The sequence below is a fragment of the Chenopodium quinoa genome, unplaced genomic scaffold (genome assembly GCF_001683475.1).
Source record: "Chenopodium quinoa cultivar QQ74 unplaced genomic scaffold, ASM168347v1, whole genome shotgun sequence".
NCBI classification, from domain to species: domain Eukaryota; kingdom Viridiplantae; phylum Streptophyta; class Magnoliopsida; order Caryophyllales; family Amaranthaceae; genus Chenopodium; species Chenopodium quinoa.
The window spans coordinates 862,273-885,262 of record NW_018742309.1 but is presented as its reverse complement, the minus strand read 5'-3'; the positions used below and the strand labels follow the sequence as shown (position 1 = coordinate 885,262).

General features: G+C 37.9%; 1 protein-coding gene across 3 annotated transcripts; it reads right to left on the bottom strand.

Annotated features, from left to right (window-relative positions):
• Window positions 1-13,209: 13,209 nt before the first annotated feature.
• Window positions 13,210-22,789, bottom strand: LOC110687875 (protein NLP9-like). Of its 3 annotated transcripts, none has more exons than XM_021864521.1 (6): window positions 22,031-22,789; window positions 20,545-21,703; window positions 19,130-19,174; window positions 18,277-19,017; window positions 15,173-15,293; window positions 13,210-14,581 (listed from the first exon to the last, which is right to left on the bottom strand). In XM_021864521.1, exons 2-6 carry the CDS (start codon window positions 21,487-21,489, stop codon window positions 13,626-13,628), a joined length of 2,808 nt encoding a protein of 935 aa, XP_021720213.1. In that variant the 5' UTR covers window positions 21,490-21,703; window positions 22,031-22,789; the 3' UTR covers window positions 13,210-13,625. The 3 variants fall into 3 exon arrangements, with proteins under 3 accessions (XP_021720213.1, XP_021720226.1, XP_021720219.1); XM_021864534.1 differs by having other exon boundaries at window positions 20,545-21,510; XM_021864527.1 differs by lacking the exon at window positions 22,031-22,789 and having other exon boundaries at window positions 20,545-22,010.
• Between the last annotated feature and the right edge of the window lie 201 nt (window positions 22,790-22,990).

The following is a 22,990-nucleotide window of genomic DNA, read 5'->3' as shown; positions in this document are numbered from 1 at the left end:
ATGATTTACAGCATCGTTTCTTGTGCTGCAAGGACATGATGGTCCTGAATCATTTGCACAGGTGCCAGTTTGGAACTGCACTGGATCGACATATGAGAGTACATTAAGAGATTCAAAATTGTCATAAGTACATTTCTCATTATAGCCATCGGAACTCGTTTCCTCGACCATGAGTATTGTAAAGTTTTCTTGTTTGAGTACTAGTCTCTTTGATGTTGCCTAACGTCTTCCGTAACTAGGGATCATAACGGGAACACTCAGGAGATTAGATCCTCTTAGTAAGAGAAACTTACAATGCAAGACTAGGAATGTCCTCCTATTAACAATAGGGAATATGTCTTTGTTGTTTACCAGGCCGCTCGAAGAGCAAGACTATGAAAATGCATGGTCGTGCTCAGATGGATTTTAGAAATCATCTTCTTATTGATAGTCGAACTCGGAGATCGAGAAACACTTCTGAACGTAATAAGGATGACGATGAATCTTACCTTATAGTTCACGAAGAGACATTAAGCGACATAGGAAATGGGCTATACACTATATACACACTTGTCCGGAAGGACAAGTGGGAGATTGAAAGGAATGGTGTCCTCCCAACAAGTGTATTATTCCGATAGACGGTTCAGAATTATCTGAAAGCTAATTCTTCAGTAAGGTCAAGTGATCAAAATGTCTAGGTGGAGGCCGCTTCCGATCAGTAATATTAATGTACAATTAATATTATAGCTTAATCTTGACTGAACCCTTCGGGTCGAACCCAATCGAACAACCGATCCGAGACGACGAATCAATCCGAAGGATTTTCATGAGTCGACGGAGTTTTACGAACAAAGACGTCGGATATCGAGCTTAGAGCGTCGAGATCGAGCATCGCAAGTCGAGTCAATTTTAGAATGCGACGAGACGCAAAATCAATCGAGTTACAAGTATAAGCCTAGCCATAGCCTTGCATTGGCCTAGCCATGTGAGTGCTAGGCTAGGCAAGACCCATCGCAAGCCTATCATGCTAGGCGTGCTAGGCTTATGCATGCTTCGCGCTGGTGCAAGGCGTGGGCTGGCACCATTAGCCTAGCCATCGCAACCACGCACCATTGCATAGCAGCATGCTATGCGTGGTGCTGGGCGCTGACAGCCTTGCTAGCACGCTTGGCAATAGCAGCGCCAAGCCATCGCAGCCACGCATCGAGCATCGCTTAGTAACGTGCTTAGGATGCAAGGCTATGTGTGGTGCTAGGCACTGGCAGCCTTGCATGATGCTAGGCAATGGTGACGTGCGACTAGCAGCCAGCCTCTCGCAAGCACGCAGCATCGCAGGGCTGGGCCTTGCTAGCAATGCGTGCTATGCATGCGAGAGCTGGGCCAGGCATATTGCGAGGATAGCATTGGCGTGGACTAGCAGCCTTGCTAGGCAGCACCCAGCACAAGGCATGGCACAGCAGCAGCTTGCATGGTGTGCGTAGCTTGCTAGCTGTGCGCATGTGAGTACTGGCTGGCTTACTAGCACGCCTAGGCGCTAGGCACCACCAAGGCTGCCTTGCTAGCCAAGGCTTGCTGGCAGTTAGCTATTCCTAGCAGCCACATGGAAGAACCGGTTTGAGAAAAGTGGGGACCAAGAGTTGTGAGCATTGGCTTGGGCACCAAGGCCATGGTCCCCCCCCCCCTCTTAGAATGGTCCTCACCTACCCTCTCCTCTCCATGTGCCACTTGTAACTCATTAGTTTCATTGTTTATTAATTTGTTTTTGATTAAAATAAATTAGTAGGAAAATGCAATTGTCCCACATTGATCATGAATTGGATGACAAGTTGATTTTCTCTATAAATACCCAATGATTGGGCATTTGGGACTTCACTTGAGTAGAACTCTATGAGGCATCTCCCATTAGGTGAGAAAAACTCCAAGTTTTTATTGGTCGGGTCCCGACTAACCATCGGGATTTGGACCGTTCGGGTTGGGTTCGTGGGTACGAGCCATTGGAGGCGTTCACACTTGTGACGCTCGAGCTTTTGAAGTAAGAGCTCGATTTGCGAGCGAAGCACGCATCAAAGGTATAATCTTTTATCCTTTCTTATGCTTTAAATTATGCTTTGCTTGTTAATTGCTTTAATTATGGGGGCAGGTCTTAGTGGGTTTCATTCCGCGTAGTGTGAGTCACTACGAAACCTAACACTTGTTAGTAGTGTTAATATTACCCTAGCCAGTAATGTTACCTAAGTTTGGGTGCGTGGGTGGACTACGTTGGAGGGGTCGAGTTTGAGGCTCTTTCTCTGTTCGTGAGTCCGTGCTCGTGCTAAGTGAAAAACACTCATCAAGGTTATGATTGTCTTTTCTTTTCTCTCTCTCTCTCTCTCTCTCTCTCTCTCTCTCTCTCTATTATTATGTGTTTATTGTTTAATTAATTGTATGCATGTTTAGTTGCTTTAATTTATGCACAGATCTTTGGGCGGTTTTGTTTCCGCGCAGTGTTGGACACCGCAAAACCTAACACAGACAGCCATATTTCACCCCTTCCCCTTGTCTCCCAGCCTTATAGGTATGTAAATCTAGCCGACTAGGTGAGTGACTCCACCCCAAAACTTACTAGAGGGTGAGAAACCGTATGCATGATGCTTTGATCATATTTTAGTTTTGACAAGCACTCCCAACATGATAATGTTAGAAGATCAGAGCTTCCTGTATCTACCAAAATCCGGCTGACTTTGAGGTTAGCAACCTTGCACTCAATAATCATAAGGTCATCATGCGGCCGACGGACTTTACCCAGTCCTTTTCAATGATAACAACATCCGAAAAAGATTCATCATTTGGCGGATCATCCTTGACCGAATGTACAAGTTTCCTTACACGATCCTTGGTTCCGCGAATAGTGGGACCACCTAAGGCATAACCGCATGCAATGACACAAATGAACCCAGAATCAGTGTCTGAGCCATTTTCATCATTTTTTGCTAGCTGTTTAGGGTCTGTCTTTAACGTTACCTTGGACATCATGGCGTATGATTTAAGCAGCCCCTTCTCAGCCAATGAATCCAACAGCCGCTTGAGTCGATATCAGTCGTTGGTATCATGGCCTACGTCCTCATGGAAACGAAAATATTTATTTTTGTCCCGGTATGTTGCCGGACCCTTCATTGCATGGGGCTTATCAAAGTACACCAGTTTTTTATCTCCATGAAAATGGAGTTAGAATCCTTGTTAAAATCGTACTTGGGAACGTATGGTTTAACTTCTTTCTTCTTTTTCTTGGACGGTTGGCTAGATTCATCAACCGCCAAACATCTTTCCTCTTTTTGTTCTCTTCATTCTTCCGAGTCGACTAATCTTGCCGACTCCCATTTGATTTTTCGGATCGCTTCTGATCCGTTTGCTTTCTTGAGGAGAAAAGTTTTTGACGCATGTATATAGGCCTCAGCCTCCCTCAAAGCCTCTGGAAGAGTGAATATCCTCTTCCGGACGAGGTCGAACTTGAAGGCCGACCCATGCTTCAGACCCTTAAAGAAGTTTGTCTAAGCAACCTCGTCAGACAGTCCTTGAATCTAGATTATTTCCATATTGAACCGCTTGACATATTAACGGAGCCTTTCTTTGTCTCCTTGAACAACCGCCCCCAGTCTATGCTTGTCTTCTTGGCCGATATGTTCTTGGAGAAGTTTGAGGCGAATAAGAACGCAAGCGTCCTAAAATCCGTGCGACAGTTTACCGAACCACTGTTGGGTTATGCTCTTTAGTGTAACCAAGTACATAATTTTGTTTACATAACATATTTTGGTAACACTTTTTGAATTTCAAAATTATTAGATTTTTAATTAACACTTTGGTAACTTTTTTATAAAATGTAACAATCAATGTAACACTTTTAAAATTAGTGACATTACAGTAACACTTTTAAAATAGTTAACATTTTATGGTAACACTAAAAAGTGTTACCTTATTTTTTAGAAAAAGTAATTAAAAATTTGTAATTGGAAAAGTAAAGTGCTAATCCCCATAAATTTACCAATTCATTGAGCTAAATTATTGCCGCCAAAAGGGAAAAAAATAGAATTTTGGCCAAAAAACATTGATACCGTCAAACTGAAGAAAAAAAAATGAAAGAAATTTTAATCGCTCAAAAGTTTCCTCCTAGCTATCAACGATAATTCCGTAGGTTTAAACCCATTCGGCGTCTCGCTCGATTTCATCAAAAAAAATCAGTCGTCGTCTCGATCGTGATCTAGGTTTCTTTGAATTTGTGCTTCCAATTTCATATACTTTTTTAATTTGTAGTGGATGTTTTTAATTTTTCGGTTATTTAATCATAATTTTCAATAATCTATGAATTATTACAATCAGATTATAGCATTTATTTTTTTGATTGGATTCTGAACGGTTTTTGGTTTCTTTTTTTATTTTAATTCCTGATTCGGTATTTCGAGTTTGGTTTGTTGATTCTGAATTTTCTTGTGTATTATTGGTTTGTTGTGGTGATAAAGTTTTTGGTATTTTGTGTTTGCATGTAATGGATATTGATTGTTTTCCAAAAATTAGATACTTTTAGTAGGCTAAGGTCTCTATTAGGTTTTAATTTCCCTGCCTTAAGGGGGGATTGCTGGTTCCCTCCTTTTTTTTGGCCAAATTTTTGTTTCCCACCCAATGTTGTGGAATGGTTCTCCATTTCAAAATCATGGCCAAAATTTTCATTTCCCACCAAAAACAGAAGTTGACCAAAACAAAAAATAATACCCAAATAAAAAAAAAAAAAAAAAAAAAAAAAACACAATATATTCAAACATAAAGTGCCTACTATAAAAGGCATACAAGATTATTCAAATTGTTCCAACAGAAAACCACACCCACCATGGCTATTCAAACCTTCCAACATTGTTCACAAAATACCCCATAAATTACAAGTTTGTTAAGTCAAAATATTAACTGTCTACTCTACAATTAGTCCTACACTAAGGGCAGCATCGGGGTTCCGCTTCAACACCACTTCCAAAAAAATAAGCAGCCAAAAACTTCATCACCATCCTTCAAATTTGTGCAAGCAAAGAGAAAGGGACACACATTACATGGAGGAGTACTATGATCAGGATTTTTTTTGACATAGACCAACTAATAAATGAGGGACCATTGGAGTATAACACAGATGATGACAACATGGATGAAGACAGTGAGGGGGACATCAGTGAAGAGGAACATGAAGCACAAGCACAACCAACAAGTAGAAAGCAATTAACAGTGCAGCAGAAACGCCAAAGAAAGCACATTAATGAGGGTCTGGCAGTTTGTAAAAGAAAGCATAGCACAAGGGAATGTCATTGATATCAGAAGCAAAAAATTGGGGAAAACAGGACCCAAACCCAGAATTATAATTGATGAGTACTTGCAATCAGTGCCTCTATACAAAAGGACATCACAGAGGAGTTATGCAGCTGCTCTGAAAGTGTCACATGGATACATCTATAGCTTGAAGAAAAAGGGTAGATTAAGAACACATACAAGCGCCAACCATCGAGCACTCACATCAAATCACAAAGTGGCAAGACTCAAGTGGGCATTAGCCCATATTGACCCAATTCCAGCAGTTGGAGATCCAACTTTAATTGATATGCAACAGGTTATACACATAGATGAAAAATGGTTCTACATGAACCCAGAAAGAAGGAGGTTCTACCTCTTACCAAAGGAAGAAAACCCATACAGATGTCAGCAGTCTAAGAGATAAAAGATTAAGGCTATGTTCATGGGGATGATTTGTAAGCCCCTTTATGATTTAAGTGACAATATGATACATTATGGTAAGTATGGGATTTTTCCATTCACCTACTAGCAAATGGCAAAGAAGAAAAGCAAGATCATAGATGCAGGAGTGATGGAGACAAAGGTTGTGCAAAGTGTGACCAAAGAAGAAATCAGGAAAATGTTGTTGACAAACATCATTCTAGCACTACACAAGCAATGGTATCCCAGTCTGTCTAAGGACATATACATTCAATGGGACAATGCTAAGCCACATCAAATTCCAAGGGATGAAGAGTTCATTGCAGCATGTACAGCACATGGATTCAACATCCAAATGATATTCCAGCCAGCACAATCTCCATATCTTAATGTACTGGATCTTGGTTTGTTCAAGGTCATTCAATCCTTGCAATACCAGTCATTTCCCACTAAAATTGATGAGTTAATAGAGAAAGTCTATGAGGCTTATGGATGGTTTGATCCAGTACTCAACAAGTAATCATGGATCACTTTGCAAAGTGTAATGAAAAAGATTATAGAGAAAGAAGGGGGGAACAACTTCAATCCACCTCACATGGGCAAGAAAAGGTTGGACATCCTAGGTCTTCTGCCAGAGTTTTTGGAAGTTGAAAGGGGACTCATTCAACAAGCAGTTGAACACCTCAACACACTTTTTATTCCAACTAATCAAGAGAATGAAGACTACATGGAGACATAGGTTGATGCAGACTAGGTACAACACCATCATTCAATGACAACATGACTTCCACACATAACCAAATATGGACTCACAATTATTTTTTGTGTAGAGTAAGCAACTGGTTTTTTGTTGATGCTTATAATGATTTGGTTATGTGTATTTTGGTAGATATAATTTCCTTTTTTCAGGCAGTCATGTAATGAATGATTATGTGTAGGGAATGTGAAAATGTAAGTTTTTGAAGTGTATTCAATGAATTTCAGTATGAATATTGAACTATGAATTCCATCAGGGATTTTTCTTTTTTTTTTCAGTGGCATGTTGTAGGTTGTTACCTCAACAACAAGAGTTAAAAGGCACTTGTTGGAGCAAAACAAACCTACACATCCAACTCAAAGTGAGTCCCTTCATCATTTGGAATTTATTCACACACAACATACTTTATGGGGGACTCATACACAACCACACAGGCACTGACTTGCAAGCACAACTAGGCAACATTCAAATGAGTATGTACACAAACAAGAATCCTACATAATCCATCATCCATCAATCATGCATTACCTTGGCTATTCCAACACTACAAACAGAAAACCAAATCCAACAAAGAACATCCACCAGAATCCATCCAAGACAGACCATCCAACAGAATCAATGCACAAGTAAATAACAAGGCATACTAAATTAATATCCAACAACGTACACAATCAACCATCCAACAAAATCAAAAACTAGAAGTGTACATAAGAAACCGTCTTTCACGGAACTAAGCATAATCCAAGATTCCAACACAACACATGCAATCATCATAATCCAGCAACAAACACTTGTAGGGACTCACATCCACACACATCACATGCATTTCACAATGATATGCACCAACAACAACAATTTACACAAGGCAAAGCAAAATCAAAAAAACAGAAAACAAAGTAAAAGTTACGCTGCAACATCAGTTTGTGGGGGGGGGGGGGGTGGAGGTCATGTGTGTATTTGTCCCTTAGATAGTTCATGTAATCAGGGTCTCACTGACTGAAGTCGTCAATGAACACAGATCTGGACCTTTTCCTCCCACTGCCGGAGCCTGGGGTGGCCGTAGCAGTTGGAGGGTCAGCAAAGACCATAGTCACCTCCTCTAGGGAGTCAGGAACATCAACAACCACCACTGGTTCCTTCCGGACCCCCTTAAGTGGTAGATCTATACTGGAAAAACCCTCCGGAGAGTCAGGAATGACCACAACATCCTTGTTCCCTAAGAATAGCGTCGCACCCTCCTCCTTTTCTTCACCACTGCCGGTGTTCTCAACAAGTTTCGCCCCTCTTTTACCATGACTGAATCTGGAAAAGGAGGAAGAGCACCGACGAACTGGTTTCAAGATCCTAGTACCTAGCTGCAACTTGTAGCGAGTGAAAGATGGCTCAGTTTCACTCTCTTGGGTCTTTCGTTTAGGGGACTCATTCAGATCTTGGACGTTACTCATAATTCCGGAGAGATCTGAAGAATTGTATGTTTAGGGTTTTGGACAGAGAATACGAAGAACACCAAAGAGAGAAGACGAGAGAGAAGGGGTGAGACTGGTGAGAGAAAAGGGGGATGGGAAAAGGGTTTATAAAAAAATCTAGAGAATTTCAGAAGAATTTAATGCTACTGGGCAGCATCTTCAAGGGAAATTCAATGAAGTTCATTGAATGAGGTGGTTGGCAGATTGAAGGATGGTGATGAGGGGGTTTTAATTTGGTGGGAATCATTAAGGGGGGGTTAGATAGTTAGATGTTAAATGTGTGTCATTAATCAATTATAATCAAAGTTAAAATTTTTAACTAAGGGTAAAATTGTCAATTTCCTGGTAAAAATTTACCAAAAGAGGAAAAAAACTATTTTGTTTCAATAATAAAGAGCATCCATTTTAGGTAAATGTTGTAGATAATACCGGACGGAGGGAGTATATTTTTTGGGTTTATGTAGTTTTTCTGGGTTTGTTTCAAGGATTCTTTGATTTTCTCTTGATAGAAGTGGGTTTTATTGTTCAATGTAGTTATATTATTAAGTGGTAAGGTATTGAATTTAGTTTAGAGGTCCCATAGAAATTTAATTAACACTGATATTGTCGACATTGCTTGAAGTGTCTACATTTGCTGCCAAATTGTAAAATCTTTGATTGTCGAGGCCGCTGACTTTTCAAGAAATACAAAGATACATAATTGAATGATAAAGTTCCCTTCAATATAAAATTAATATTTTTCTAATCGAGTAAAATATACTTCGTAGATGATTTTATTTATAAAAAGCTATGAAATTTATACTCGTTTTCTGCTTGCAATGGATTCATTATTGAATAGATTGTTTAGGCTTTAAAAAACTTCAGTTATATGCCTTCTATATGCAAGTAAAGGGTTGTTGGATAGCCTAGGATTGGGTGTAGAGGAAATTCAATAATTTGCTAATAGAGAATTAAATCTCAGTTTCACCATATGGGTTGTCATCGCAAAACCTTTAGGGGTTTCTAGAAAAACCCAATTATAAACGATGGTTCTTTGAAGATGCCTGCAATTTATAAATTGAGTAAAGTAGTAAATTGAGATGCCATTTCTATCATTAAATTTAATTTCTGTCAATTTGCAGCGAAGATAATATAAGAGTCATATACGAAGTATATGCATTTTTAGTTTTTATTGAAGGACATTGAGTTTTAAAATTACCCTTTGGTACTTTCAGAAAACAAAATCAGGGTGGAGATCACATTATTGCTTACTCTTCTAGTCTAACCTTTCCATAAGTTAAGGAAATAAGTTTTCAATTAGTGAGCATGTGCAATGCTAGAGATGAATAATCTGAATGGCACTGCTTCAAAGTGTGATAATGAGCTTGACTGATCTATACTAGTTACAGGATATTATAGTAGCAGATATATACTTGTGCCCTAGATGGTGAACAATGTGAGGTACTATGGACAGCAACCCTTGACATGGATCTTTTTTCCGCCTTTAGTTCTTGATGGTGAACAACGTTAGTAATTTTATAGGCAACCCCTGACAAGGATCTTTTTTCGGTCAAGGTTAGTAATTTGTACTAATGAGCCTTTTGTTCTAGATTAGTCATACGTATTCTATAGGTAAAGCGCTAGAGGATTGTGTTTTAATTTTTTCAGAAATAGACATATGAGCTTATTTGTTTGTTAAGTAAAATTTATAATTAATTTTTTGTTAAGTGCTGAACAACTTATATTTATGTTAGTGTGGATTTTTGTGAATGCCTTTCTGGTGCTTACTTTCTTCACAAATAATTGATTTCTTAATGTGAGTCAAACAAACATCATCTTACTAATCCGAAGCATAGATTTATAGTTTGGCTTGCTATGCTTGGAAGACTGCAGTCTAGGCAACAACCGTTTAAGCTACACACCAGTGAGATTGATAGGTTTTGAATTTTGGAAGAAATTGCTCTCTATTTCTGAAGGAGGATTTAATGCCGGTGTTAAGTTTCCAACTTATCAAATTGTGTAAAATTTGGGCAGTATGTGGAAGAATGAAGAACATAAAACCTCACTAACAGAGAACTTCACCGATAAAATTGACTCCAGGCTTAAACGAAACCGTATGAGGCCGTTAGCCTTTGATGGGTTTACGTAATCACGAAATTCGAGCCTATAAGTCATCTGCATCCTATGCTCAGTATAAATTAGACTTTTATATGTTTTGTTATCGCTAGTTGGGGAACTCTATATCTTGCTCAGGTTGCAACTATAGCAGAAGTAAGTTATGGTGTATGGGTAAAGTACCGTCTTCAGATAACAGGTAACTCATACTAACCTACCGAAATTGCTCCAAAAGTGTTGTATAGACCTAAGAAAATTTGGGTTAATAGACTAAAATAATATCAGTATAAGGTCAGAAAAACCTTATACATCATATATGCTGCATGCCTAACTTTTATAATTTTACCTATTATGGTTATTATGTCTATAATTTCTAGAGTTGATTTCTCCTCAAAGATGTGATTTGCATAAGATAACAACATTTTGCTGATATTTCTGGTGTGCAAGTTTGTCAGGGAACAAGTTCAACAACTAGATAGAAGCAAGCTGTGGGCAAGAGCTCTTGATGGCTCTGAACTGCTATTTCAACTCTCTTGACTGACTAAATAAAAAAAATAAAAAAAAAACCCTTTTCCTTCTTATTCTTTATCTATCTTCTAACTAGAAATATATAATTAGGCATCCTATGTTATAGCAGATTAGTTTACCATTTTAATCATTCTGTTTTCAGGTAGGGCTTAATAACATTAAGGAGACTGATTTTGTCAATGTTACAATTCAAGCACTTATGCGAGTTACACCCTTGAGGAATTTTTCCCTGATTCTAGAGAACTACCAACACTGTAAATCTTCCATGGTTCATCGTTTTGGGGAGCTCACTCGTAAGAAATTTCAACTATTATTACTGTGGCTGATGCTGTCACTGTTACTGCTGACTGTTGTCTGCTGTTGTTACTGTTATTGCTTGCTGCCGTTGTTACTGATGCTACTGCAGTCTCCTGCTGCTGTCTGCTGCTACTGTCTGCTGTTACTGATGCTGTCAGTTTGCAACTGTGCTTGCTAACATTTTGTGTTTTCTGTTTTGGAATTTGGCGGTTTAGAGATTGAAGTTAACTTTCTTTTTGTTTAGGTTATTAGATTGTTTAGCCAAACAAAAATAAATTGGTATTTATGGATATTTAGACATTAAGAAATTATATCAACTCAAATTATTGCATATCATATACGTTAATTTTGTATAACAACAACAACAATAATAATAATAATAATTAATGTTACCTATTAATTAACAAGGTGTTACATTAGTTTGTAAAATGTGATACATAATGTCGAATTTATTGATACTATATGTCAAAAGATGATTGAAAAATGTTACCTAATAATCAACAAGGTGCTATATTAGTTTGCAAAAGTGATACACAATGTCTGATAAAGTATTACTCTATGATTGAAAAATGTTACTAAAGATAAGTAAGTGTTACATAAGAAATAAAAAGTAACACTATAAAAATGATACTAAAAATATAAAAAAGTGTTACATAAGAGGGTTTATAGCAACACTTTTGAAAGTGTTACCATACATTACCCAAAGTGTTACATAAGACCTTAGGGAACATGGGCGAAAGGATCACCCAATAAAGTATTACTTATTGTCTATTATAACACTTTTACCACTTTATGTGACACTTTTTTGGGTGTTACTTCAGGTTTGTTATGTTCTAGTGGAAGTATTTGCACCATCGTCATAGGTATATGCCATAAGGTTGGTATATGTCATTAGGTGGTCTTTTGGATTGGTAGTATCATCATAGGTATCAACCAATACATTCTTAACCTTCGTCGGCTATGCCGCCTCGGTCATATCCTTGGAGAACGCAAAAGGTTATTCTCCAAGTCTTAGCAGACGAAGCTGTCAGTCCAATGGCCGGACTTGTTGTGCCGCCTGACCTCTAAAGAAGGCAGGTTGTTGGAAAGCTTGATCAAATGGGTTGTATGACTGTTAGGGCACATACGACGCCGACAGTATAATATGTGGGCCTGTATGGGAAGACTGACTGCGTGACAGGTATTCTTTGCCAGATTGGGAATACCTCAAAGAAGTATTCCTGAATGTGCTGTCCGACATGGTCGGCGTTGATGTCGTGTCAGATAGCTACTCAGTCTTGTTGTGCTCAATGAACTACCGAGCATCAATGTATGTCTTCTTGTTGCCATCTGGCTCTTGCTGCTGGATGGGCTTTCTTTTAGACGTCGTTGGAAGACAAATCTTAGTCCTGTCAATGGCTGGGTTGCGCCCTCCTGCCGCTTGGGTGAGGAGTTAGTGCCCTGTCCTTGACTGTCTTCAACCGCTCAGAGTGAGGCGGCTTCTTTGCCGACTAGCCCTTGTTAGGCCCAACTGTCTGACTTTTAATCATGTTTTCATTTCTCCTTTGAAGTTTGTCATAAACTTCGAGAATTCTGAACGTCTGATGTGAGCAGTCGACTCTTTAGTCTGAGACTTGCCTGCCGACTTGCTACCACCTGTCAGATTATCATTTCGCTCCTTTTTATCTTTGGAGCGGATGCGTTTAACGATGAGTGAGTCGTTAGGGGCAGTATGGACTTCGGCTCCCGTCTCTGGCTCGGTATCTTGGTCCGTATGGACCTCTGCCCCATTTGGCACTTCCTCATTGACTGAATGTGGTACAGGTTCGTCAGATGTCATCCTAGAGGTACTCTTACCATAGACGGCGCTAAATGTTTCGAGGTTTTCTAATGTGTCCTACGGTAGAGTTACAACTCCAAGACTGGCTTGCCGAGTGCGCTGTACCCGAAACAAACGGAAGCTCCGGTTGTTCGGAGTTCCGCCTCCGAAGGTGAAGTTAGTCCCAGATGGAGGAGATGGAGGAGAAAACAGAATGTAAAGAATGAAAGGAAAGATGACTTTCTCGGATATTGAGATAAAGGCAGTAAATGCTTGTAATGATTGATGAATAGTGGATGTCTGAAAGTGATTGTACTCCCACTATAATAAATGTCCCTATTTTTAGGGGTATTGGAGTACGTGCCCCCTTAGGTCATTTTTACCTAGGTTAATGGGATTTCGGCCTGAAGGCTGCCATTTCCACAATGATAGGGGGTGCCACGTGTCTTGTCCTGGTTGGCTCATTTCGAGCGCCTCCTAAGATGACACGTGTCACTCTAATGGGTCCACGTGCCCCCTTTTATTATGTAATACTTGTAAGAATTTAACCACAAACAATCCTCTCATTCACAAACCATCAGTCATCTGATTCAAAGTTGTTTCCAGAACTCATTTCAATAGTAGAGGATTTCAATCTGGCAGGAAACAACACAATAAATCAACAGCTTCAAAACTTGATTTTGGATCGACTCAAGTCAGAACTTGAAAGAAAGTTTTCTATACAAACGTTGAACAAAGACATGCTCAAACAATCTCTACGAAGAGGTAGTGCCTTACTCTACTTCACTAACACATCCATAAGCTACTAAATCTACTGTACAAACCTATATCTACTGTATTTGTAAGTCGCCGTCAATCTGGAAGGCCAATAGTATGTTTCACATTTGCAGCCACCAGGTTGATTGTCTATCCATGACCCATTTCTCGAACTTTGAAGAAGCCAAGAGTTTCAGTTGAAATTTTGAGTAACTCATAGTGCTACCTAGCAACTTCCAGGTATGAAATAATTGCTACCACCTGAACTGCCCATACTGCAAGTCAAATCACGAACGAGAAACTTGATGCTGTTTTTCCCAAGATATTCCATTATTTCTAGACACTCTTGTAAATCAGAGTCACTTACTAGCATCACCCATTCCTCTTCATCATCAAGATACTTGAGCTGGAAGGTTCCTAGCTGGATCTTAAATCGATTTGCAACTTCTTCATACAGGTGAAGACATCCGGCACTGAGCTCAAATTTAAATCGGACTGTATCTTCCTTATAGGTGGCTTTAATTGCGATTCGTGATCCACCATCTTCATGGCTCATTTTATCTTCGGATTGTCTCCGCTTATGATTACTGTTAGGTGAGCTAGACATGGACCCAGAAGCATTTGACGAGTCTGTCATGCCTGAAGAAGTAGCCTGATTGTGCTCAGTCACTCCGTCGTCACTTTCCATCTCATCTGGAGCAACTGTACATCCAGGGTTCTGGGAAACAAAATGACGGTATTGACTGTGATCCCTAAGATGAAGTGATCCAATGTCTAAATCAGACTTCCGTACCTCTTCAATACAATCACTTGATGTAATTGATTTTTTTTGTTGTCCAATTGCACAGGAATCATTCTCCAGCTTAACAGCAGGAATTTCTCCGACTAGACATTTGGAAGGGAAGCACATTTCATCTTGCATAACAGTTTCACACTTTCTAACAGGTAAAATTTTGCCGGGCAAAAATAGATTATTCCGAGCATCAAGCTCCTGTATGACGGATCCTGCTGCCACAAGCTCCCCTGTCATAGGATCAAACTTCAATCCCCCTTCTACTCCCTCAACAGAATCAAGAACAGTTTGGATTTTCCTCAGTGAACGATTCACCTTGTTTATCTTCCGTGAAGGCCATCTTGAGATACCATGCTGTCTGCATATCCTTTTTAATGTGGTTGGGCAAACTGCAAAATATTGGGGAAATCTGAGCCCTATTCATTAACTTATTTAAACGTTATTTTGGAAAGATCAATGACCTTGCGGCAATGATGGGCTGACACTAGGTTCACACACAAACTTTATTGAGAATAAAAACATACTTCTTAAGACTGGGTGCAACACATAAAATAGGTACCACTTCAAAATACGTGTATCAAATGCATACATTCCCGTGTATTAACCTTGAGCGCATTACAAACTTGAAATTTTCTAAGAGCTAGGAGAAAGAAAAAATGTTCAATATGCAACGAGAATTTGGTAATGGATAAAACAGCATTACTAATTATAGCCTAGGTGGTCTTGAATAATGCAGCAATTATTGAACACCGACAATATAAAACTGGGTAGTGCATTAGGAATTAAGAGAAAGTAAAACCTAAACTGCAAAAACTAAGTTTCTATCCAATGATCCAATTAAACATTTTATTCGAGAACTACAATCATGATAAAAACGTTATACATTTTTTTTTTTTTAAATAATAAAATCATTATTCTTAGCTGTAAGTTACATCTTAATTTAAGACAAGATCCAAAATAAATGAGTGAGGAAATATTACCACCAATGCTTTTTGCAGCATCCTTCAGGCTTCCAGAAAAGTACTGCTGCAATACACTTAGGCTTACGGTTTTCTCTGCTGTACTTCGCTTTTTCTCCATTGGTCTTCTAGAACCACTTGCCTACAAAAATAATAAATTATCACTGAGAACTCCTTTACATGTCCACCACTAGTTGACCATTAGTAAGAAAAAATCACCTTATAATATATGTATGATGATACACAATATTACTTCATTTACGAAAATAACAATTGTATACATACAAGACTTTTGAAACGTTAAAAAAGAAGACAGAGCATGAAAGGCTTTGCTCGTTTAGCAGAAATCTCAGACAAAGAAATTTGCTTAATCAAATACATACGCAATAATTTGAACATTATCTGTAGTAAAGACATTCCATAAATTTTCAACACATTGGTTACAATAAAGGCATAAAGGAACAGTTATATAGGATAGGAATATATTAGTTAGTCTCCAAAAATCGATCCATCTTTACCTTTAAAATATTTGATTTCAAGATTCTCATTACCCTTTCAACAAATATATAAGAGTATTCAGAAGTTGGAAGATCAATTGTTTATGTCACAAGATGTATTGTAACAGCTCACAGCTCCCAGACATTTCAAAAAGTGTTACCTTAACATAACCACCTCCACAAATCGCGGACCAAAACATAATTATTCTACTGAATGGGTATTTTATGCCCAATCTTACAAATACGGTAGCGAAAAACAAATCCATACCGAACCTCAGATGAGTGAATTAGGTTACATAGGTTTCCACTTATGCTAGGCTTTACAGGGGACACTGTAAAAACAACACAACTATGTTGCGAAGTGTCTTCACTACAAAGGCACGAGACGCAAAGGGTATTCTACCAAGAAGTGAGTTATTAGCTGAGGGAAGGGAAATATAAAGAGAATAGATAAAAATATGTGACAAGGGTATCTAGAAATTTTTTGCTGACTTTATTGTTTGTGGGGGAAACCCAGGAACACTCAAAAAGTTTTTTTAGGCCTTTCAGCATTATTGAGATGGGTAATATATTATCATCATCTTTAATCTCCTTTTTATGCTATCCCTGCACATTCCATTAAGTTATCTATCCAATAATACTCTCTGATATAAAATGAAAATTAAAAATCTACCAAAGAGTCCTAAAATTTAATACGGGAGGTGCTTGAAGAGCACAAGTTGCAATTCCCCCTCTATATTCTTTTAGAATACTTGATTCACTCTCCCCTTTATTTCTCATCCATATAAAAACTACCTTTTCTTAAAATATACTTCCCCCGTTTTTCAATACCTGCCTAAAATTGACTTACACTATTCATTAAGCCCTTTTCTTTTTGCAACAATTCTGGATGAAGTAATCTTTTTGCAACAATTCTAGATGAAGTAACTAGACCAATTCAAGATGAGGTTCCATGGTGTATGCTGTTTGCGGATGATATCGTTTTTAGTGGATGAAACTAAAGATGGGGTTAATGCCAAGTTGGAGCAATGGAGGCAAAGGTTGAAATCTAGAGGGTTTAACTTAAGTCAGAGTAAGACTGAATATTTGGTATGCCGATTTGGTACTCAAAGGGGGACAAGCAATGATGTAGTAAGTTTGGATGGAAAAGACTTAAAGATGAGTGAATGTTTTAAATATCATGGGTCGATCATCACAGAAAAATGGGGATATTGATCAAGACGTGGCTCACAGGATTAAATCAGGGTGGCTTAAATGGAGAGCGGCCACGGGAGTGTTTTGTGACCGAAACATTCCCTTACAGTTGAAGGGAAAATTCTACGGGACTGCCATTAGACCAGTGTTGCTCTATGGTACACAGAATGTTAGGCTTCTAAGAAGGAGCACATTAAAAAGATGGAGGTTACAGAATTGCGCATGTTAAGGTGGATGTGTGGGAACACTCTAAGAGATAGAATCAGAAATGAGGTTATCCGCAAGAAAGTAGGTGTGGCAGGCATTGCAGACAAATTAAGGGAAAATCGTTTGCGTTGGTTTGGGCTTGTAAGACGGAGACCCGAGGGTGCACCGGTACGAAGAGTGGAAGGGTGGGACCATGGAGGGTTAAACGAGGGAGAGGGAGACCGAAAATGACTTGGTTAGAAGGAGTAAGGAAGGATATAAAGTATATGGACTTGCAAGAGGGTTGAGGTAATGGATTGCAAGGGATAAATGAGGAAGATTTTTGTTGACGACCACACGGAATAATCATTTTTGGTTCATGTAGTCAACCCCATATATGGGATTAAGGCTTTACACGTTCCAATGTTCCAACTATTCGTATACTAACTTTGACAATGTTTTACTACTGATGTATATAAATAAATTTCTTTATTTAATTGTTGTTGAGTTATAGATATTTTTAAAATATATATAGTTTAAATTTGTAAATTTTAATAAAGCATAATCAAAGATATTAACGGCCAAAGTAGTACGTTGACAAACGTGTATAGTCAAAATGATGCAAGTATTGAGAAACAAGAAACAGAGGAGGTAAACATAAAGATGAGTTTATTTAAATGTCCCTCATGAGCATGATGAGATCATGAGAGTACATTTGCCTTGCAATCTGTCATGGGAAACCCTTTTTAACTGAGCTTTTTAAAACTAAGCCTAAGAATTAGAAATTAAATTTTACAAAGTACAACAAATAAATGAAGTTCATCAAAGATAGTAGTGTGAAGCCATCAACGGAAAAAATGTCAATTAGTAAGTGGGGTTTATGTTGCAACGTCTATATTCTAGACACAAAGAATAATCCCATCAACATAATTACTAATTTACTACCCCTAACAAAATCAAGTAAATGCACATTCCAGCACAAAACGAATTGACACTAATAAGCTATCATAATTACACGGCAAAAACAGGCAATTTAACTGTTTTTAGTCAAAAAAAACCCTCCTCACAACTCACAAAATTATGTTCATTAAATGACATTTAGGAAGTTTATAGCCATTGTGGTGACTCGGTACTATTATTTCAAAACAAGAGGTCACTAAAAAATGAAATCATCTATTTGATATGAGTAGATAGAAGAATTATCACAAAATATCCAATTTTTAATGAGGGGACAGATATGGACAATACCTTCTCAGAATGGCCATCTTCTTTGATATGATCATTTATTATGCTAGGGGAATCAAAAGATATCTGCTCAGTTCCAATTGATCCGCTTTGAGCAAATAACTGTGGTAGATCTCTTGGAAAAAAGCTTGGTGATGCTTCAGGATTTTCAACTTTAGAATCCGGAGAACCTACCAGTTCTGCATCTGTAACAGTCCTTAAGCTCTTGCATATTCTTTGCATGGTACCAGCAAGGCTATCCAACAATAGCTGCTGCTCCTTATTCCCTTTAATATTAAGAGGCAGAAAGAACTCCAATATGTAATCAGCATTCCCAGTATAAGTGCTCCTTAGTCTAATTGCAACAGCAGCACCCAGCCCAAACTTCCGGGCATGTTGGACGAGTGGATATTCACTAATATGGTAATTTTTGATGTCAGGGAAGAAGAATGGAAGATTTGATTGAAGGGCTTTTCCAGCAACACCTTGTCCTTCTTCAAGACAATGTTCTACACATGCAGTGACAAATCCTTGCATTTCTTTATCAATCACATAGCAAGCAGTCTCTTCAATGCACAATAAAGACTTTTCATTCAGATTTAAAATATTATCTTGAACATATACACTAAACCTTTTTTCACCATCTTCCTCCTCAAAAGTGCAGGGGATCCATGTAAGAGCCAAAGGCAATCTGTGTGCATGGCACACAGCTCTTAACACATCAGTTATTTCTGTCAAGGCAGTCCTCTGGTTTAATGAGAGGCGCTGTAAGTACCAAATTGAAGAAGTGTTGGATTAGGATTGCAACTTTCAAAACACATGCGAGGGGTAAAATATAGGAAAAAATCTAGATAGCTTTATAAATCCAGAAATATACCTGATGAAGAAGCCGAGGAGGTGTAGCTGTTCTCAAATTTACTGCCTGAAATGATCAGCAAGGATTAGAGAAGATTTAAGAAGCTTAACACCAATTTTGATTTGCTGTGAATTATTTTAACTGATACTTCCTCTGTTTTTTATAAGATGCATCACTTTCTAAAAATAAAAGTTTTAATTTAGATGCATCACTTTCACTTTTTGTTAATAAATTTTCTCTCTCCTATCACATGGACCCTCTTTGTTCTTTCTTTCTTTCTCTCTCTACTCCAAAAAAAGCCAAGGAGTCTGCCTATGTTACATGGACTCGGGAATGGGTGTCGGACACAGACACATGGATCCGGCAAGTTTTAAAATTTTAGGACACGGGGACTCTGTCCGATATTTGGACACGGGTAAGGGGACACGTCTATACATCACTTAAGTTAATATACATAAATTATACATTACAAATGCTTTAAATTTTTCATTAAGTCCACCCCTATATTTTTTTTATTTTAATTCTTTCCTCGGTAAATTATCCTAATAACGGGCAATCTTCTTCTCTCTGTCTTCTCTATATCAATGGTGTCTTCTCTATATCAATGGTGATCTTCGAACAAGATGTATTTATCTTTCATGTATCTCCTCCTTTTTTCCTCTCTACTCTTAATGGAAGTGTCCGAGTGCACAGTGAAGGGTCGGACACGTGTCCCGTGTCCATGTCCGTGTCGTGTCGACACGGACACTTCGTGATTTTAGCTGTGTCCAGTTAACACAGGAGTCTGGAATTATATAAATGATGCATCTATATAAAAACGGAGGAAATAGTAAAAATATGCAATTTATCCATAGGACTCTGTAGGACAAAGGCCAAAAATAAAAGGGCCCACACATCGCTAGGTAAGAGTCACTGCTTGTTTACAGTTTAAACATATAATTAGCAGCAATGATCAAGAAAGACCACATCAGGATGACAATTTTAACAGAAAGCTGTCGAGAAGCATCATTTCCATGAGATGCTCAACAGAATTAAACATGGAGTGATAGATAAAGACAAGGAAACTATATGGATCTGGGTCTAAGGATAGGTTAATGGAAACAAATATTCCCGAAGGCCAATTATAAGAATCCTAATGGAAACAAATATTACATTAACGAAGATGGACACTAGTTAATAGATTAATGGGGAAATTAAAGTCAGGAGAAGTGGACACTTGGTTTCAAATTACGCCAGAAATTGACATTACAACCAAGGCTCAAAATCTTAATAACATCTAAACATAAGCGTAAGGCAAAAAATAATTCACCACATGTCAAAACAACATAAACAGATGCATTGAAAACTTTGATAGCCCCAATATTGAGGCTCCAACCTAAACAAGTTAATAAAGGAACAAGTTTTCTAGGATGCGCAAAGTAAAATGACAAACTTACCTCAAGAGCATGGCAAACAGATTCCATCTCTGTATCAAAGTTGGATTTTTCTCTTACAGTGACAAGCTCCAACACAGCAACACATGAGTTTTCATCAGGAGAAAATATCGGTAATGCAACAGATCCACGAACTTCATGATCAAGAGCATGTTTAACTCTTAAGTATTCAGCAGAACTATAATAACTTACATTTGATGTCCACTCTGGTAACTTGGAAATAAATACACGCCCAGGAAGCCCTGGAAAAGAGCCCGGGCAAAGTTCAGTAGAGAAAGTATATGACCTGGATACTTCGCGATAACCTAGCAGCATTTGATCAAGCAAGTACGGCTGCTCACACGTGCTCAATATATAGTGATCTCCAGATCTAATAGGAACCCACACTTGAGCCAAAATCCCTCCCCCAGATGACTCTTTAAATAATGATAACATACGAAGCATCCTCTCAGGCAGTGAAAGCCCTAGAGGCTGAGGAATTCTATTCTGCGACAGCATAAATATGTTCCCTTGTTTCGAAGAAAAATCATTATCCTCTGATGAACCTACTTGAGGACTAAGCTGTGCATCTTTATGTGGGAACACCATTTTATCTACATGATTGAGAGGACTTCCAAACACATTCAGAGTACTGCACCCGCTGTCATTCATCGGAAATGCAGAATTGGCATTTTCAGCAAAACTAAGTTGATCATAAGCAGCATAATTTGAGGGCATAAATGGAAGAGATGATAACACATAAGATGCTAACAACTGGTCATTTGAAGAGGGGCTGTTGCACCATCCACCATAACCATCCAAACTCATCATGTCTGAAATGTTTACGAACTGATGATCTTCAGCCGAATTCATTGTTTCGCCATTAACCGCCATAGGGATATCTGATTGAGGACTTGTAGAACCCCAAAAACTATCTCCTTTTTCCTTAGGAGAAAAGGAGTATTCCATGAAAATAACTAACAAAATTACCTGCTAAAATAACAAGACTAAGACAAAACATACATAAAGTAGACACCACCAAAATTTTCTCTTCCACAGCTGAAGTCTACAATATATTCGTCCATTAACACCAAATTAAACCAGGCACGTAATCCGCCAAAAATGACTTCCAAAATTGTTCACAAACTTGCAAATTGAAATTCAACTACTTCAAAACGAAGACCTAAAGAAAACAATATAAATAAACAATATAAGCTCAAATTTATTAATTATTTCATCCAATGATCATCTAGATAATAACTAATATACTGTTTCTATCCTACTCGGGCGTGAGGATGTCCGAATATGTTAACTTTTACGCCGGATATACGATGGACCAAATTGACAATAAAATTTTATAAAGCAAATGCAAAAATGATTAATTTAACATTTAAATCAAAGTCAAAATCATTTACTAAATTCCTAAGCATCACCTAATAATAGCAAACATATAATAACAAAAACAAATACCAACAAAAATAAAAAAAATTACGATTGATTATGATTATACCTTAGTCAACTGATGTTCAAAGTCAGACACAAGATGAGAAAATCCTATGAATCCAAAGTTGCCCAGATAATAATCACAGGAAATCTTCAAAACCCAGTTGTTAAAATCACCAGAAAAATCAAATGAAATGAAAAAACTGGAATAAATTTAGCGGGAAATGAAGGAACTGTTGAAGCAAATAAATAAATCTTGCTGGAAGAAAACCCTGAACACGAGGAAAAGATTTAACAGTAACATTATTCGAGCTGTTGTAATCAAACAACCGACTATTGAACAATAGTTCCTGAAAATCCGACCAAATTTAAGAAATGGGTGCCTTGAAAATTGAGGAGTTTATTACAGTGTTGATAATGGCGGCGGTCCAAAGCATAAATAATAACGGTTTTTTTTAATTCTATGATAATGAGGAAATGATGATGAAAAAGAAGATGATGATGATATAATTAGAAAATAAGGAGGTGGGAAATTGAGAAAAAAAGACGAAGAAAGAGTCAAATTATGAAATTCAGTGCTTTTAAAAATCGGTTGAAATTTGTTTTGTTGTTGGGTTTTGGATTTGGGTAAGGTTGTAATGTAAGGGATGATGTGAGGAGGTGTTTACAGAAGGATTGATTTAGGGGGAAAAAAGATTTGTTGTCGAGAAAGAGAAGGAAGGTAGATCCATAAACACCGCTTTGATGTATATGGGACTTCATCACTGAGGCCAAAATTGTTGGCGTCACCATTTTGTGGCGTGGTTCCATTTTTATCTTATTCTTTCTTACTTACCTAGATTCCCATCCCATACTTATAATCTCATCATAGTCGTTTCATGTAGTTCCTCAATCCGCTTTTAGAGATGGAAACATTGTAAAAAATTAATACAATTTTTGTCCCATCTTTTGATTATTTTTCAATAAAAGGATCCTTATACTGATTTTCTATAAATAAGACACAACCTGTTTAGTAAGTAAAGTGTGA